This window comes from Muntiacus reevesi, chromosome 20, assembly GCF_963930625.1.
Source record: "Muntiacus reevesi chromosome 20, mMunRee1.1, whole genome shotgun sequence".
NCBI classification, from domain to species: Eukaryota; Metazoa; Chordata; class Mammalia; order Artiodactyla; family Cervidae; genus Muntiacus; species Muntiacus reevesi.
In genome coordinates this window covers 35,420,144-35,436,136 of record NC_089268.1, presented here as the reverse complement: position 1 = coordinate 35,436,136, position 15,993 = coordinate 35,420,144, and the positions used below count along the sequence as shown (strand labels likewise).

At 37.7% G+C, this 15,993-nt stretch overlaps 1 protein-coding gene and 1 non-coding gene across 2 annotated transcripts; one reads left to right on the top strand and one right to left on the bottom strand.

Annotated features, from left to right (window-relative positions):
- Positions 1-3,605: 3,605 nt before the first annotated feature.
- Positions 3,606-15,709, top strand: LOC136151429 (placental prolactin-related protein 3-like). The gene is made up of 5 exons (XM_065912540.1): positions 3,606-3,780; positions 10,478-10,659; positions 12,843-12,950; positions 14,713-14,892; positions 15,518-15,709. Exons 1-5 carry the CDS (start codon positions 3,606-3,608, stop codon positions 15,707-15,709), a joined length of 837 nt encoding a protein of 278 aa, XP_065768612.1.
- LOC136151988 (U6 spliceosomal RNA) lies at positions 8,387-8,495 on the bottom strand. Its single transcript, XR_010660150.1, has one exon. It is a non-coding gene; the product is annotated as a U6 spliceosomal RNA (small nuclear RNA).
- Positions 15,710-15,993: the final 284 nt, after the last annotated feature.

Here is a 15,993-nt window from a genome sequence, read left to right as displayed (position 1 = left end):
ATGTAAGCATCCCATTATTTCATGTTCTTACATCCATTTCCTGCTCTATTCAACCCTTCATTATATATCACATTAACTTCCTTCCTTCCTTCCCAGATTTCTTTCTTCCTTAAGTGCATGAAACCTTTGTCTCCTTGTTTATCACAATGAGTCTAAGATGATATAAAGATTGTTTTGTAAATTATGAAGCTTTGAAACAATTTCAATCATGATTATGTATTTATATGCCAAAATATACAAAAGATAGAGTACAAAAGAAGACATAAGAAATGCTAAATGGTCAAAGGTCACCAAGATGGCTTACCTTTAAATAATTATGTTCAAGATCATTTAATAATCACTTCAAAGTGTATTAGGAATTGTTAGACTAGAGAGGTTTCAAATTCCACGGAATTGAAAACAAAACATGGAATGACTTCAAGCTTCAAGGCATATATAATAAGAAATTTCAACAGTCTAGGTTGTTGAGTCCTTGGGTGGATCATTAAAGGAGAATGTGGACTGACTTCCCAGGAATTGTATAAGGAGCAGAATGGTCACCATCTGATGTGGTTCCCACTCTATAACCAAGCAAAAAGACTGAGAGAAATCAGGTCACCCCGATTCTATTTTCTAGGTCCAAAATGTGATCAAAGCATTAAGTTTTTAAAACTGTTATGCAAAGTCCGTATAACTTTACTACAAACACATTTTAAAATGTAAAATTTCCTACAGAATGGAAAAGTAGTTGAAAATTCCGGCTATTATGGTAACAAATAATAAAAATATCTTCTCAAATGCAATACATGGACACTTTAACAACAGCGATTTCAGATGAGACTTCTGTTTATAAGACACCCCCAGAGGTTCAAAACTCAGAGGTGGTGACAGCAAAACAAGAGCAAGTTTCTTGGTTTTTGCGTGTAGCCCGACAAAAGCTTTATGATCTGAAGTGTCCAGGAAAAAAATATATATTTCGGCTACATGAAAAATGTCAAACATTTCAAGGACTGGTCATCATAAACACTATCACAGACCTTCCACAGAAAAGTTAATGACATCCTTGTTAGAAGATCCTTCAGCTACCCTTTATGTATATCTGTATGAATATATTGATGTCTATGTATTTATATTTCTTGAATATTTTTAAGAAAATGAAGGAGGAATGTTAAAATTCTCTTCTGATTTGAAGGTTTTATGTAGGATTTTCACTTTTTTCATTCACATTTTACTCTGAAAAGAAGAGAATTAAGGCAACAAGATATGTCTAAATTTTTTATCTTCAGTCACTGGATAAATGGGAACCTGACTTTCCTTTGCATGCCAATCATTTATTGTGTGTGTGTGTGTGTGTGTGTGTGTGTGTGTGTGTGTGTGTGTGTGTGTGTATGTATGTGATGGGCATATATATGCAAGCATAAGACAGCCACTGCTGCTCAGGCAGCCTGTAAGATTTCATACACCACCGTTCCAGTCCTGACAAGAGGAGTCCAGCTTGAAAAACAAAAACTCTCCCTCAGTGCTACCCTCAGCCTTTTGGATCTCCTTAAAAACATCAATGATACAGGGGGAGGCTTTTATTTCACACAAGCAGTTTCAAGTGACAAGGGAATTTGTCACCTCAGGGGACTAAGCACCCAGTTATAACATTTGTATGCAAGCTGACTTGCTAAATTTGCCCTCAAAGATGAGGAATCTACCAAAGCACTAGAAAGAGGAGAAGCAGGGTCCAGTTAAAAGTGAGGTCAGAGGCTGAGGGGCTAGTCATCCACTGATAACTACTTAATTATTAATCCTTTTGCTTAAGTGATGTTTAAGGATCAAAAACTTCTCCATTTTGCCTTTCTCAGTAGATACTGCAAAGTTATTCTTTTTCCTTTGTAGACACCAATATATATAAATCAAATGTCATGAATAGTGACTAGCAAGCAGAGTATGGTTTGAGACAGGATTGGAAAATAAAACTGCAAGATATTTAAAGTATATAACATGAGAATTTGATAGATGTATATATTATTTTTTAAATTTACTTTTTAAAATTAGTATTATTTTTTCATTTATTTTTATTAGTTGGAGGCTAATTACTTCACAACATTGCAGTGAGTTTTGTCATACATTGACATGGATCAGCCATGGAGTTACATGTATTCCCCATCCCGATCCCCCCTCCCACCTCCCTCCCCATCCCATCCCTCTGGGCCTTCCCAGTGCACCAGGCCCGAGCACTTGTCTCATGCATCCAACCTGGGCTGGTGATCTGTTTCACTATAGATAATATACATGCTGTTCTCTCGAAACATCCCACCCTCGCCTTCTCCCACAGAGTCCAAAACAGAAAAAGAGACACAGATGTAAATTTGCTTTTAATTGGAGTATAATTTCTTTAAAATGTGATACAACAATGTGAATCAGCCATAAGTATACATATATATCCTTCCTCTTGAGTCCCCCCAACACGCACCCCATCCCACATTGGGTTTCACACCAAAACAAAGGCAACAACTGCAAAAACAAACAAGTGGGACCACATCAAACTCCAAAGAAAGGGACATCAACAAAATCAAATGGCAATTTACAGATTGACTGAAGATATTCCCAAATATATTTCATCAGGGTTTAATATCCAAAAATACATGAGACATACAACTCAAGGGCAAAAAACACCAAATAATACAAACTATAAATGGAGCTTAAGAAAATTAAGAGTTTCAATAAATCTGAACATTAGACTGTAGATGAGAGGCACTGCAAGGTTTTCCTTCTGGAACAACAAAAGCCTGTGCCTTCCTGGCATTACTTTCTTCATTTACACTCACTTGTTTGACAATTACAGTTCACGGGGTACATTCTTCAGTCAGTAGAAATCACCCCACAGTGAGTTATAATATGTACTAAGAACAGCCCCAATGGGGGGGAAAAAAAACCCTAATATTTGCATACTTACTAAACAGGCGTATCAAAAGGAAGGTAATTTCCAGAGTTGACCACTCCCTTGTTTGCTATATTTCATTTCACAATTGAGCCACCTAGTAAAGAAAATTAGTTAAGAGACCTCACTAATGTATCGATAGAAAATTTGTTTTAAATGGGAGCATTAATGGATTATAATTTGGAGGTTATTTATTACCACTGTTGTATCTGTAGTCCTTTTGATTCTCTACTGCATCAGGTTAATACTTTATTATAAATATTAATACCAACATAGGCACACATACTACTAAATTGATAGTGAATAGAGAAAGACATAGAATATAGTAGGCAAGAAGTGAAAGTATGGGAAGTCAGCTGTGGTAGTAAAGGACATTATTGCCTTGAGAGGAAGGAAGTTTCTCAAAGTTTCTTCAAACACCAAGAATGAGCCAGATGTGAGGAATTAGCTTAATTTGTAAACCAGAAACTCTACCAGAAGAAACTTAAGTTCATAAAAATATTACGATGCTAAAACCCACAATTTAGATAGAGAATAGGGTAGGGTATGGTATATACACATTCAAAATTCTCCATTGCTTAGTGCATCAGGCACTCAAGGAACACCCTCACTGAAGTCTTTCTCTATTGCTCAACCTACAGGTACCAGCATGGCGAAAGAGATATCTCTACTCCACAGGCAGTTGAACCCTACTTTTATGGCCTCGTGGTTTTCCTTAAAAAGCATTCGATGCAGCAGATTTCCTCCATCCCATCCCATTCGGCTGACTCCCCACGGTCAACAGGACTTCTCACCCTGGGATCATTCTGCAGTCCCCATGGCTCCAGCTCCCAGCTTCCGTGGACACCAGTGGACTTACAACCCTGTCCGAGGTAAGAAAGGCAGCAGCATGGCTTGTCTATCTGGTTCTCACTCTGTTTAGATGGTCACAGGTTAGTTAGTTCACTCCCCAACAGCTTCAAATGACTCCCCCATTCCAGTGGACGGCCATGGATGTGGGGATCTCTCCCCTGCGCATCAGCTCCCTCAGCCCCAGGTGCAGGCTGGTCCCTCTTGCTCTCTCTCCTCCTTCTTTCCCCTTCGTCCTTGTCCCTTCTTTCCTTTGTCCTACCGAGTTCTGTATGGATCCGGATATTCCTTCTCAGTAGTCAGGGATTCCTGCCAGTATTCACATGATCTTCTGTGAGAACTGCCGCATCTTTAGATGTTCTTGATGCATCGGTGGAGAGAGGTGTACCCCACTTCCACCTACCCCTCCGCCATCTTGTCCACCCCCATTTGTACATGTATTAGAAAGAAGTTTCCATTTCTACTAAGTAACATTGCCATCACCACACATGTTTAACTTTTGCTTTTTGAGGAGAACACAGCTAAGTTCCACTTTCTTCACTTCAGTCAGTCATTCAGTATTGTCCGACTTTTTGTGACCCCATGGACTGTGGCAACACAGTCCATAACCATAACCAACTCCCAGAGCTTGTTCAATCTCATGATTAGATCTCATGATTAGATCGTGAAGCTCAAAATTAGATGCTCAGACCTTATTAATTTTTTATATATGAAAATCTGTAAACTTTAAAAATATCTCCCCATTTGTCCTATCATCCAGTCTTTGGCAATCATTTTTCTACTCTGGGTTCCATCTTTTTTTTTTGAAAGTCCTTATAATTCAGATCATATTTTATTTTTCTTTCTCAGACTTAGTTTACTTAGCATAATGCCCTCCAGTTTCATCTATGTTGCCACAAATGGAAAGATTATTTTCATTTTCTAATGGCTAAATAATATTTACCTATATATGTCACATCAAATTATTTTAATCCATTCACCTGTTGAAAGATTGTTGTTTCTATACCAAGCCTACTGTGAATAATGCTGCAGTGAACATGGGAATACCGACCTCTCTTTGAGACAATGATTTCATTTCCTTTGACTATATATCCAGAAGTGGGATAATGATTCACATAATTGTTCTCTTTTAAATTTCTTGAGGAACCTCCACAGTATTTTTCCATAGGAGTTGCATCGGTATACAACCCTACCAACAGTGTATAAGCACACCTTTTTCTTCAATCCTCAATAACATTTGTCATTTCTTACATTTTTGGTACTAGCCGTTCAAACAGGTATGAGGTGATATCTCTTGTGCTTTTGATCTGCATTTCCTTTGATTATTAACGATGCTGAGCATCTTGTCATATACCTCTTGATCATGTATATGTCTTATATGTGGGAAAATGTCTGTTCTTTAAAGATGTAGCATACATTATGTTTACTATATTCCAATATACAAAACTCAGTTGCCTACCTATATATCAACAACTAACTATCAGAAAGTGGAATAAAGGAAACAATCCCATTTACTATTGCATCACAAAAAGATCAAACACTTAGAAATAAACTTAAGCAAGGTGTTGAAAGATTTTATACAAAACTTTGAAGACATTGATAAGAAAAATTTAAAAAGAGCTAAAGATATGTAAAGTTAGGTTGTCTATTCAACTAGTTTCTTGCAGTAGGATTTGTATTACTATAAACTTCCCTCTTAGAACTGCTTTTGTTGTATCCTATAGGTTTTAGATCATCATGTTTTCACTGTTCTTTTTTTTTTAGGAATGTTTTGATTTCCCTTATTTCTTCAGTAACCTGTTCATTATTTAGAAATGTGTTGTTTATTCTCCCTGTAACTGTGAAATTTAAAGTTTTTTTTCCCTACATTCAATATCTAGTGTCATATTGTTGTGGTCAGAGACAATGCTTAATATAATTTCAATTTCCTTAAATTTACTGCGGTTTGATTTGTGACTCAAGAGGAGGAAAATGTTCCATGTGCACTTGAATAGAAGAGTATTCTTCTGCATTTGGATGGAATGTGCTGAAGATATCAATTAGGTCTGTTTGCTCTAATATATACTTTTAGGCTAATGTTACCTTATTAATTTTCTGTTTTGTTGATCTGTCCATTGATAGAGGTGGGGTGTTAACATGCCCTACTATTATTGTGTTACTCCCAATTTCTGCTTTTGTGTCAGTTAGTGTTTACCTTATGTATTGAGGTGCTCCAATGTTGGCTACATAAATATTTAAGATTATTTTGTCTTTTTCTTGGACTGATCCCTTGAACATTTGGTAGTGTCCTTCTTTAACTCTTTTGTTTTTTCCATTTACTTTTATTAGCTGGAGGCTAATTACTTTACAATATTGTAGTGGTTTTTGTCATACACTGACATAAATTAACCATGGATTTACATGTATTCCCCATCCCGCTACCCCTTCCCACCTCCCTCTCCACCCGATTCCTCTGGGTCTTCCCAGCGCACCAGGCCCGAGCACTTGTCTCATGCATCCCACCTGGGCTGGTGACCTGTTTCACCCTAGATAATATACATGTTTCGATGTTGTTCTCTTGAAACATCCCACCCTCGCCTTCTCCCACAGAGTCCAAAAGTCTGTTCTGTACATCTGTGTCTCTTTTTCTGTTTTGCATATAGGGTTATCATTACAATAGTTTTTATTTTAAGGTCTATTTGTTCTGATATGAGAATTGCCAATCCGGCTTTCTTTTGATTTCCATTTCCATAGAATATCTTTTTCCATCTCTCACCTTTAGGCTGTATGTGTCTCTAGGTCTGAAGTGGGTCTCTTGTAGACAGCATATATATGGGTCTTGTTTTTGTATCCATTCAGCCAGTCTGTGTCTTTTGGTAAGAATGGGAGAAGATAATAGCAAATAAAACAACTGATAAAGGATCACTTTCCAAAATATAAGCAGCTAGAACAAGTCAGTCATCAAAAGCCAAGGCAAGAGCTGCAAAAATAAACTCGTGAGACCACATCAAACGCAAAACCTTCTGCATAGTAAAAGAAGCCATCAATAAAATGAATGACAACATGTGGAATGAAAAAAAAATCTTGCAAATCACATATTTGGTAAGGGCTTCATATTCAAGTACGTATAAGACACTCACGCAACTCAGTAGGAAAATAAATCAACAACCTAAAATATTAAATGAGCAAAGGAAGAGTAAGAGTTTTGAAAAATCTGAAGATTAGACAGTAGATGTCAGACACTGTAAGTTTTTCCTTCCAAAACAGAAGCCTGTGTCTTCCTGGCATTGCTTTCTTTACTTCCAATCACCTATTTGGTGATTACAGTTCACAAAATACATCCTTCACTCAATAGTGATCACCCCACACTGAGCTATATGTGCTAAGAATAGCCCTACTAACCATAAAAACTAGTAATTGCATACTTAATCTTGAGGCATCTAAAATCCAAGGTGATTTTCACAATTTTCAACTCCATTGTTTCCTACATCCTATTTCAAAATTGAAACACGTAGGACCTCAATAATACATGGATAGTAAGTCATTTAAAACTGGGAGCATCACTGGATTATAATTTGGGGGAATGTATTATTACTAATGCTATTGTCATTTTATTCTCTTTAATTCTCTGCTACACTAGGTTGATATTTAATTAAAATAGTAATATCAGCATAGAGACACATAGCACTCAAGTTAGAGTAGATTGAGAAAGACAAAGTTGATGAAGCAGGAAGTGAAATCACAGAAAATTAGCAATGATATCAAAAGAAGGGGCAGTATTGCCTAGAAAGAAAACCGAGCTCTCTAATTGTTTGGAGACAACAGGAACAAGCCAGATGGGAGCCAACCAGCTTAAGCTGTATACCAGAAATTGCACCAGAAGGAAGATGAAGTTCATAAACATATGCTGATGCTACATGCCAAAATCCAGACAGTAAGCGAATAGGGTAGGGTTTATGTAGATACTGAAAACTACTCAGATAGGTAGACATGGAAGCAAATACACTAATGAGCATCAGAAAAATCAAAGCACAAAAGGGTCTGAAAAATACATCATAAAGAGACTTGGTAGTCTGATCAAAAGAATAAGAGAATCAAATTAGACAACCAAAATAGAAAGACTTGTGCACATGACAGAACCAGAGAATGCTCAGGAAAGAAAGTTTCGGACCTAGTGGACCAGCAAACAAAAGCCTCCAGCAACAAGAACAAAAACCCTAAACAGAACCCATGACTGTGTGCTTCCGGGAACGGCGTCAGTTTCAAAGTTTGGGCACTATACCGCCTAAAAGTGAATGCAGAGAAGAAATATAGCTTGCTGTGACACTGAAGCACAGACAATAGTGTTTGTTAGTTTACTTTCTCATTCAAGTATAAAGTTAATGAATCACTAACCAGTGATAATTGACACCTTCAGTTTCCAGTCAGATCCCCTTTAGTCATACAATGAATATCTGAACCTGTTATAAGATCCCCAATAACAGTTTTAATAATTAAATTTATTGATCTTTAATTGAAGGGTAATTGATTTACAATGCTGTACTGCTTTTGGCCAAACAGCATGAATCAGCCATAGGTTTACCTATGTCCCCTCGCTCTTGTACCTCTTTCCCACCTTCCTTCCCATCCCATCCCTCGAAGTTATTACAGAAAAATATGGAAGGCTTCACAAATTAGCATGTCATCATTGGGCAGGGGCCATGCTAATCTTCTCAATATTATTCCAAGTTTTTAATGTATGTGCTACCAAAGCAAACACACAAATAACATTTAACAGAAAAAAGAAACCTAATTAGTCATCTACCAATAAATGATTAATTACATTAGGAATTAGGGTATTCTGCTACATTTACTGCCCTTTATAAAATCTATTTTTATAAGGTCCAAAGTTCCATGTCGAATTAAACATATATTTATGCATGAAATATGTATACATGCACAGAAATATATGCACACAAATACGTCTATGTAATGCAAGCTATTATTCTCCTTGCTTGTCACAATAAGCTCTTTAGTTGATGAGAGATATAGTCACAAAATTCTCCAACTTATATGCTTTCCTTTTGAGAACCACTTCTTTTATTTTCATCACCTAATTTTAAATAACCGTTTTATTCTTAGGTACCATGCCCTTTTAAAGTAACTAAGAGCAGAGAAAACCTAGTAAATGTTGATATCTTATCCTTCATTAAATTACCACTCTTCTGGTAAATTGGAAAAAGAACCATGTTCAGATCTCACTCAGGAGGATAAAATCTCTATTTTATCAGTTCTCTTGTCCAAACTCAATTCTTGTTCACGTCAGTCTTAAATTCTGCTTACTTATAATGGATAGACAGGAAAAGTAATATTAAAATCACACTTGCAAGAGTCTATGATTTTATGCTTCTGTTGGCCAAAGGTAGGGCCAGGAATAATTTCTGAAATATTACAATACATCATGGAGGCATGAAGGTCTAGTTCTACTATCAAAGAGGAAATGTTTGGAGATGGTTCAAAAACTAAGCCCCATGGGTAGTCAGGATGTACTCCTGACCAGATAGATAATTTTTCTCCCTAAAAAGTCAAAGTCATGATAGAGCAGGCCTTGTTCGCAGAGCCAATGACGTTGTCTTGGGTGCTGAGCAGGTAATATTATTGAATTACCATTTGGAGATTCATTTACCATTTTATCAAAGAAACAAATGTAACAAGAAGATTAAAGATCCATAAAAGTAGAAGACCTGTCAAGGTGACTAGAAGAAAGGCTAGCCAGGAGAACCAGGCCTCCTGCACTGATAATTGTCAAAGACTTTAACAGTGAGTGTTTTGTAGACAGAGCAGAACAAGTGGATAAAACCAATGTTCTAGGGTCACTGCTGCCTTGCAGTCAAAGACAAAATATTTTTCGCGTTAAGCAGAGTCATCACAGCTTCTGATGTGGTCCTGGTTATACACATGCAGACCGAGAGCCCACAGGCATGTGTGATGTGACATCAGGAAGTGAACATATGACTGCATTGGTGCCCAGTCTCCTCCATCTGCTAACAATGGGACCAGGGAAAATTACTTGCCCTCTCCAAGTCATTGCATCTTCATTAACATAACTTGATGATCATAGTGAAGATTGAGGCTATCTCACAGGGCTACTGTGAAACACAGATTTTAACATGTTCTAAAACTTTTGGGAAAATATCAAAGACATGCATGGGGTTATGAAGGTGAGTTAGCAGATCCAAGGTACAGTATCCTTTTTCTCTTAGTACTCTCTCTGTACTCAATAGTAGCGATCAGTCAGTCATGTGTTTACTCTTACCCCAGCGTGATGGTAAACCACACAGATCAACTGTACACTTCTTGTCATTTCAGTGTCTAAAATTCAAGCATTAATCAATGTAGAGGCCCTCCTAGAGGGCCTCACTGCTCAGAGTCTGCAGAGTCCCAACATTAAACTGTCTTAAAAGAAGGACCTAAATCCTCTGGTTCAAAATTAAGTTCCAAACATTTGCAGACCACAGAAGTACTTCAGGGAGCAATACAAAAATGCAGGGAGTAACCTACTTCTCCAACTATCTGTCTGTGCAAATGTCATCATCCATCTAAATTCACACAGAAGGCGCTCCTTCTTCCCCACCCCAGCTACTACAGCACCAACTCCTGCTCAGAGCAACAGGGAAAGAGAAGGCTTCCCTCCACAGGATGAATTTGATAACCTCAGGTGACTAGATCATCTCAGAATGGCTCATATTTTTATTTAAACAGGGTCCTGCCTGCTTCTGCTGCTGGTCATGTCACATCTGCTCCTGTGCCAAGGCAACGTATGCCCGTCCTGTTGTCCTGACGTGTTTGACATCCCCCTGAAGTCTCTTACAGACCTGTTTGTCAATGCCTCCAGGCTGTCCCACGACATGCATAACCTTTCGACAATAATGTTCAATGATTTTGTAAGTACTGTGGTGGTGATGGTTTAGTTACTAAGTCATGTCCGACTCCTGGACCCCATGGACTATATAGCCCGCCAGGCTCCCAGAAGGAGCCTTCGGGTAAGTGACTGGGCCATACTGTCCTTTCAAGAAGAAGGCTGCATCAGCTAAACTTCAAATAACACGCTGTCTAAGTCAAACATGCTGTCAGTTCATAAGATGTAGAAATCAAGAAAGGATCAGTTTTGTGAAATCTCAAAAGTTCCTAAGAAGTTCAATAACTTTTTAAATTTCCTTTCATTGTTTTTCTTTTTTAATTTTCAAAAATGAATGATTTTGTATTTGTCAGCTAGGAATGCCATAAAAGAATACCATAGACTCAGTGGAATAAACACCAGAAATTTATTTGCTCACAGCTCTGGGGGCTAGAAGTCCCAGATCAGGGCACCAGCAAGGTGAGGTTCTGGTAAGAACTCTTTCTTCCCAGGATGGCTTCTCCATGCGTCATCACACAGGGTGGGGGTGGGGAAGAGAGACAGAAGAAAGGACACACAGACACAGAGACAGAAGAGGGAATTCTCTGGTGTTTCACTTCATGGAGACACTAAACCTATTGGATGAGTGTTGCTCCCTAAGAGCTCATTTAACCTTAATGGGCTTTGCTCATGGCTCAGATGGTAAAGAATCTCCCTGCAATGGGAGAGACCTGGGTTCTATTCCTGGGTCTGAAAGATTCCCTGGAGAAGAGAACAACAAGCCACTCCAGTATTCTTGCCTGAGAAATCCCATGGACAGAGGATTCTGGTGGGCTATAGACCATGGCGTGCCAAAAAGTCGGAACCTTTTTCAAAACACAGTACTTTGGCAGTTCGGGCTCTAACACATGAATTTGAAGAACACACATTCAGTCCATAATACTACCTGACAGAAAGCACTTTTAGGTGGCATAAGGGAAAAGGAAGAATGGTGATTTTCTGGTCCTTCACGGCCTCTCTGGGCTTTCCTCTCCAGGCTCAGAATAAATAGGCAATAAATGAGAACTGCTCTGCAATGAACTGGGTGGATGGAACATGTTAAACAAAGCTGAATCCTGGTCACAAAAATGAATACTGGTAGTTTTTTTAATGCTACAAATTATTGTTTTAAGATTTGCAGTGAATAGGTTTCGAGCTACAATAGAAGGGGAGTTTACAATTGGGAACAATTATTCTTTTTCTGATAAAGGTATTTGAAAGTTGTATGTTAATTCTTTTAGGTCAGTCACGGAGCACACAGTAGAGCAGACAGCTAATAAAAGATGGTGCTAAAGGTTTCTATTAAATTCACATAGTTCTTTGTACTCACTAGTTTTTGTTTCATCCTCCATTTTTGACTGTCCATTTTTTTCCAACTCTTCTAAGTAATCTCTTTAAATGTTCATAACTTCCACTAAAGATTAGTTTTTATCTATCAAAGTCTTAGCTAGAATTTTCAACTCTTATTATTCTCAGTCCATTGCTTAGTATTTCCTACAACTTATTCCATGTTTTTCTGATGTACCATTTTGCCACCATAAACAACATTGTATTTTGCACCTGGGATGAACACTAAGCTTTTTTGTGAGCGTGTTCATAGATAAGTCAGAGTCGTTACTGTATACTCCTTATAAAGGAATATATTGGCTCTAACCCACAGTAAACTTGAGATTAAATGGTTAAATATAGTGCATGAATGCATTCTAAGTCACTTCAGTTCTGTCTACCTATTTGCAACCCTACTGACTGTAGACCAACAGGCTCCTCTGTCCATAGGATAACCAGGCAAGAGACCAGGAGTGTGCTGCTGTACCCTCATGCAAGGGATGCTCCTCAACCAGGGATCAAACCTGAGGCTTCTTATATCTCCTGCATTGACAGGAATGGTCTTTATTACTACTGTCACCTGGGAAGCACCAACTATTGATACATATGTACTATATTTGGTTCAAATTGTAGAAAATAAAATAATAAAACAGAGAAGGGAAAAAGTTTAACTTAGAAAAGTTATATGTAAAATCATTTTTATAAAGTCAGTGTATAGAAAAAGTAGGAAAAGAATGAATTTCAAATTTTGTGATGCCCCCCCAGTTAAAAAAATTACACATCTATCAAACACGTTAATGTTCTGGTAATGGGTTCATCTTCTGAATGCCCAACAACCCTAACTAATTGCCTGATCACTTTCAGGATGAAAAATATGTCCAGGGCAAACAGTCCTACATCAATGTCACCAACAGCTGCCATACCAATTCCCTCCATGCTCCCGAAGAAAGAGAAAAAGCCCTACAGATGAACGTGAGTCTTTCACCTGGGTTTTTCACCAGATCAGTGAGACAGTATGTAGGTTACCAGGATTCAGATTATTAGAGGTAATGGTAACAGTACATGGAGAAAAAGGTAAAGGAACCATAAGCAATTGAAGAGAAATCATATTATGCAGTTGATGAAGCATGAGCAAAATCAAGTGATGACTAAAGATCTGTAGTAGCAAAATGAATAACAGATCTATAAATTGTCTATTCAGACATCTTTAGTTCAACCAATGCATCTGACACAGGATTGCAGTTATTATACTGTATGCAAACAGGAAATGAATGGGAACTTCCATGTGTAAAATATAAGATTGAAAAATTCATGAATATGTAGGAAACACATCGCAGTTTTGAGTATTCCCTGTTACTAGTGACTCCTAATTGGGAGTCCTATGCTGCTCCACCTGAGCAATCTCATGTACCTTTCAAGGCTCTCCTGATTCTGCTTCTACTTTTCTGACGTCTCTTTCATTCATCATTCACAATGACTCTTCTGTTATGTTTTATTCTTAATTTTTAAGTCTCCCCCACAATGGCCTATAAAACATTGCTTTGGTTCTCATGGCTGCAACAACTGCCTCTGTTCTGAGGACAACACAGTTTACATAACAAGCCTCAGTCATTTATGGCAGCTCTAAATGTTGACCGTTATAATGTCTCCTTTCTGATTTCCTGCATTATCCTTTATCCTGACATTATAGAAATATTTTCACATGCATCCCCCCTTAAAATACTACCTTCTCTCTCTACAACTTTCTTAATGATACCAGCATTCTTTTCCTCTGTTAAGCTCATTAATAATGAGGATGATCAAGTAAAGGAAAAGGTCAAAGAGGAGGAAGAGGAGGAATTTTTTCAGTAAGCTTGATTTTAAAGTTTATTGAGAGTTACTACATGGCCATACATTTTACTTAGCACTTTATGTGTATTACTATAGTTTATCCTATTCAGTTCTCTGTTCTTTACCACTAAAACAGTTCATGGATGTAAAGAAATCAAGCATATTAACTAGAGATCTTCAGCCCCCAGGATTTTCATGCTCAATTCTACTAGTATTAGTGAACCTGGGGGGAAAACCCTCCATTGTGAATCCCACTGATGCTGTTACTAAAGACAACGCTGTGCCATATTCTGCCTGGACACATGTCAACAAGACAGGCTCTTCTGATACCAGCATGGGGGCTGGTGTTGGGATCAACTGAGGAAAGAAAGCCTGTTTAGGAATGTCATGTCTTCTTCACTGTCTCTTTGTTTTAATATCATAAAACAAATTACCAATCGAAAATCAATATGAATGACTCATCTGATTCATTAATACGAAAGAATCACTGGGTGACAGTGATGTGGGCACAGGTAGAATGCCTCTTTCCTGGGTCAGGTACTGCAGGCACATACTGACTTGTCATAAAACACTTAGATTTCTCTCATGCAAATATGCAAGCATAAAAGAACTCACTGAGTGGTGGTAGGACTTCAGAAGCAAAAAGAAAATTCTTCATGTTATAAATTAGAATGCATCAGAAGAATTAGTTTCTAAAATAATCTAGATTCTTAATAATTCAGCAAAGTGTAAACTAATAGCTTAATTTTATACTTTTGCAACTTTTACTACCTTCAAAAATCTCTTCATACACCTAGCAATAAGCAAAAGTTCCTTAGGTCAGTTGCCCTGAGCAAAGATCACATGCTACCAAAACCACTGAATTATGATTATTTTAATGATACCGTTTCTTATGGCTGCTTAGAATGAAGACCTGAGTAAGTGGATCCTCATGTTGCTGCACTCTTGGAAAAGACCTCTGTATCATCTATTCACAGAGCTGCAGAGCATGAAAGAAGTCTCAGATGCTATCCTATCAAGTGCCAGAGAGAATGCGAAAAAAGTACAAGAACTTCAAGAACTCATAGAGAGACAATTCAGCCAGGTGAGCCTCCTGCAGAGGGCTTTCTTGCTTTGTTCATGAATTAAAGAGGTGACCCCTGTAATGCATAAGGAATTTGAAATATCTCATTTTGTAAGAAAAAGATTCATGTCTTCTATATGCTAGACTGCTACTACATAAAGCAGGAGCCTAGTCATTCATAGTGATAGAGTCTATTGTAAAGGAATCAGAATTTCACTGCATTGACATGTGCAGCCTTCCCTGCATTGCACACAATTCTACCCAAAGCTTGCCTCTTCCTGGACACAGGTGGTTGAAATATTTTCAAGAGTAAGAGAACTAGAGGACAGAATCTTCAAGATCAGCATTTTCTTCAAAGTATCCCAGGACATTTGCTCTTGAAGTTCCACTTTTCTTCTTTCTCTTTTCTCCTCAAATCAAAGGATGAGAGTGGGAAGGAAGAAAAGAGAAAGTTAGAACTAAATTTGAGTTATGTTTCTACTTTGTAGATTCCTAATTGTTTCCTCATAGTCTGGCTCCAAAATCCATATCTAGAGAGTTTTATATTCCTACATGTTCCCCAAATCGTAATTTGATAATTACAAGGGACTAAGATAAGCAATTACTAATAAAATACATAAGAAGTCAATATGTTTTGGGTATTTAGATTATTTTTCCAGTGCGGCAGAAGATGAGCGAGGCTCATATTACCTGGTCAGGACTCCCATCCCTGGTGTCCAGCAATGAAGATTTGCGTCATTCTGCATTTTATAGCCTGTTCCAGTGCCTAAGCAGGGATTCACGTAAAGTTGACATGTACACCAAGATCCTGGAGTGTCGAATCCGCAACATGTGCTAAATCCACATCCGTCCCATCCAGCTAAGATATGGTCCTATTGATCTATCCCATAGCAAGCTTCTTTGAAATTTACAGCTGTTTAATGCATGCTCTGTGAAATGGGTCTCCCCTTAAAAAAATAAACACAGACTCTGTAGAGATGTCAAAATCGAAGAGGGCAATTATCTAACATTTCTTATCTTCATTTAATGGAAAATCAAAAGAAAATCCACCCATACATTTGAGAGAATGAAGCACCTATTAAAATTAGTCACAAATAACAGAAGCTGGCATTGCTAAGAAGA